This window comes from Monoraphidium neglectum, assembly GCF_000611645.1.
Source record: "Monoraphidium neglectum strain SAG 48.87 unplaced genomic scaffold scaffold04945, whole genome shotgun sequence".
NCBI lineage: Eukaryota > Viridiplantae > Chlorophyta > Chlorophyceae > Sphaeropleales > Selenastraceae > Monoraphidium > Monoraphidium neglectum.
In genome coordinates this window covers 1-2,881 of record NW_014008685.1, presented here as the reverse complement: position 1 = coordinate 2,881, position 2,881 = coordinate 1, and the positions used below count along the sequence as shown (strand labels likewise).

Genomic DNA, 2,881 nt, shown 5'->3' with positions numbered 1-2,881 from the left:
CACACCCCCAGGGACTGGACCCACCAGCGGATCTGGAAGGACACCAGCCAGACGGCCTACGTCAGCGGCCTCTTCGTGGACGGAGACCGCGTCCTGATCAGCTACGGCTCGTCAGACACAGACGCGCGCCTGCTGGCCTTGGGGCTGCCAGACCTGGAGGCGCTCTTCACCCGCCCCTTCGACTGCAGCGGCGCAAAAGTGCTGGACGCCGGCAGCGGGGAGGCGCTGGCGGTGGCGGCGGTGACCGGCGGCGCGCCGGCGGCGGGCGCCAATGGGACGGCGGCGGGGGCCGCGGCGCAGCTGAGGCAGCGCCACCGGCGCGCGCGGCGGCGCGAGCGGTCGGCGGCGTGACGCGCGTGCGATTCGCGGGACCTCATTCGTGGGGCCCCGGTGTTTGGCGCTGACAGAGTGGCGGTGCACTTGTGGCCAGGTAGTGGTGACGGGCGGCCTGAAAGGTGCCGGCGCCGATGCAGCAGCGCGCGCCGCATGGCAGAGCCGCGGCGGAGAGATTGGCGGTGATCGTTTGCTTGTGGCTGAGCGGGCAGGTGTCGTCATCAGGCTGCAGTTGCGGTCAACACGCGCAGGATGTGCGCTAAACACAACGCAGCAGAGAGGGGCAGAGCGGCTGCTGCGCACGGCCGATTTTCGCGAGGAGCGTGACCCACATTGCACCGGCACTTGTGCCTTGTGGCAATGCCGCCTGTGCGGCACCGGTGAAGCGCGGCGCCGACCCCGGCCAGGCCCCCTGCCGCGCGGCTTTGCCGCCTCGGTTTAGAGGGGGGAGCGGCAAGCGGGTCGGGAGTGCCGGGCGCCTTGAATTGAATCACATTTGGCTTTTTATAATGCATTTCGGATATGGGCCAGGGTATGGGGAACATGCTGTGAAGCACTGCGCGTCTTTGGAACCCACCCCGCGTCATCGTGATGACATGTGACACCAAGTTTACGTCTTGTGGCGGCGATGGGCACGCTGTGCGCCGGGGCACCAACAAGTATTGGCGCTGCTGGCTGCCCTCTTCGAGCGCTTTCAATGTAGCAGGCACTCCTCACACTCACATCGAATGGCCAAGTCCCCTGGCCGCCACAGACCCTGACGGTTCGGCCGACTGCGAGGGCGCAACACTCTGAGCGGTGTGGCAAGTGCACTGCTGTGCCCTGGTCACCCTGGCAGGGCGTGATTGAGAGACACACAGCTGCTGCTTTTGTTGAAGCCGCGATGATGACCAGCAACCTAGGCTCCTAGGCGCAATGCACACAACATGCCTGGGTGTGACGCAATCGTGGTGGGCCGCATGATTATTCAGCACCTATTGCTCTGGCGGTGTGCCAACACACGAGTGCAGTGCCTTTGTGCGCTTGCTTGTGGTAACTCAACACACTTTGCAATTAGGCGGTGCACTCGTCAGCAGTGTGGAGAATCAGCAGCTTGGCACAGCCACTGGGTCGCGCTGCGCTGCACCAGCGTGCACAGCCCGGCTTGCAACTTGAGCCCCGCGCTACTGCCGGCGTTGACGGGCATGTGCTGCGCCGAGGCAGGCCGTTGCCGGGGTGGGGCCGCCGGCTGCCACGCACGCCGAGTGCGTTCTGGTTGACACACGTGCCTGCAGCCAATGACCACAACGCAAGGCCACTGCATACCAATGCCAGGTCCTGTGCCTTCATCAGGTCTTTGCAGTCCTTACAAGCCAGCAATAGGCGTTGGTCTTTGGCACAGCAGCCTTTGACAGCAAAGGCAAAGGCAGCTGTGTAGTGTACAAGGCAACGGCACTCAATCAGCAAACAGTCCAGGGCACAAACGCCGAGGGCATGTGCTGGGTGAAGAAGGGAGAGGCAGTTCCGGCATACCACGCCGTCGCGCCTGGCCGCGGCACTGCACATGACCCGCTGGCGATTGTGGAACGCAGCCACACAGTGAGTGACAACATCTGGCTGGAAGAGAATGCATGAGGAGTGCTTACGAATTGCGCTGCTGCCTGCACACAGCATAACAGGACTACACATCAATAAGCCCGCACAGCCGCAACGTGATTGTTGGCCCTGTTCTTGGTTGCCGCAACAAAATCGTCAGGGATGCAGGGTCGAAGCAAGGAGGCGGGCAAGCGCTTGCCAACGGTGCGTTGATGGTGCAGCATGCGCAGCAACATACACCGATCAACACACAAGGGATTGGTGCAGCGAACCTGCAACACCTGGCTGGCGGCAGGTTTGCACAAGTGCCAACTGTCGGGTGCATGGTGCAAGCAAACAAGTGCTGTCAGCCGAGACACAGGGTAGGGGCAGGGCAAGGGAGACCGTGAATGGCAATCCACTGAACAGCAACGCCGCACTACAGCGGTACACCTGTCAATACCCCTGCACCTTGAAGCCACCACGCAACCGGCACGGCCCTGCCCATTTGACAGGTGCCAAATGCGGCCCAACAGCGCTACTCTGGGCCCCGGCGTCAAGCCGCAGAGTGTAGCGGCCCTCAGGGTGGGCATACTGCCGCAAGGCGCCTACATGCAAGAGCGGGGCAAAACGACTGGCCCGAGCCCAGGCCACGCACTGCCAGAGAGGCGGCGTGAACGGGGCGCACTGGATCCGTTCGGTCAGGCCACGGCGGCAGTGTCAGTGCGGGCGCCCGCCAGCCCGACCGTCGCCAGGCGACAGCAGCAGCGGCAGCAGCAGCCACAGGGGCCGCTCACGCGCCGAGCAGGTTGGTGCGCACGAGGCCGACGGCGGTGATGCCGCCCAGCAGGGCCGCGCCGTAGGCCACTACCCCCAGCAGCTTCTTCGCGTTGGAGCGCATGTCCACCACCACGACCACCTCCTGGGCGTCCTGTCACACAGGGGGAGAGGCGAGGGGCAGACAGACCCAAGGAAATGAGGGAGGGGGTGGGGG

General features: G+C 64.3%; 1 protein-coding gene across 1 annotated transcript in view; it reads left to right on the top strand.

The window, feature by feature from the left end:
- MNEG_15000 (hypothetical protein) overlaps positions 1-351 on the top strand; it is a gene marked incomplete at both ends in the record, with an annotated part of 1,195 nt that extends 844 nt beyond the window's left edge. The window contains one exon of the mRNA XM_014036529.1: positions 12-351. Coding sequence (XP_013891983.1) covers positions 12-351 — 340 coding nt within the window. The remainder of the gene's footprint in view (positions 1-11) is intronic.
- Positions 352-2,881: the final 2,530 nt, after the last annotated feature.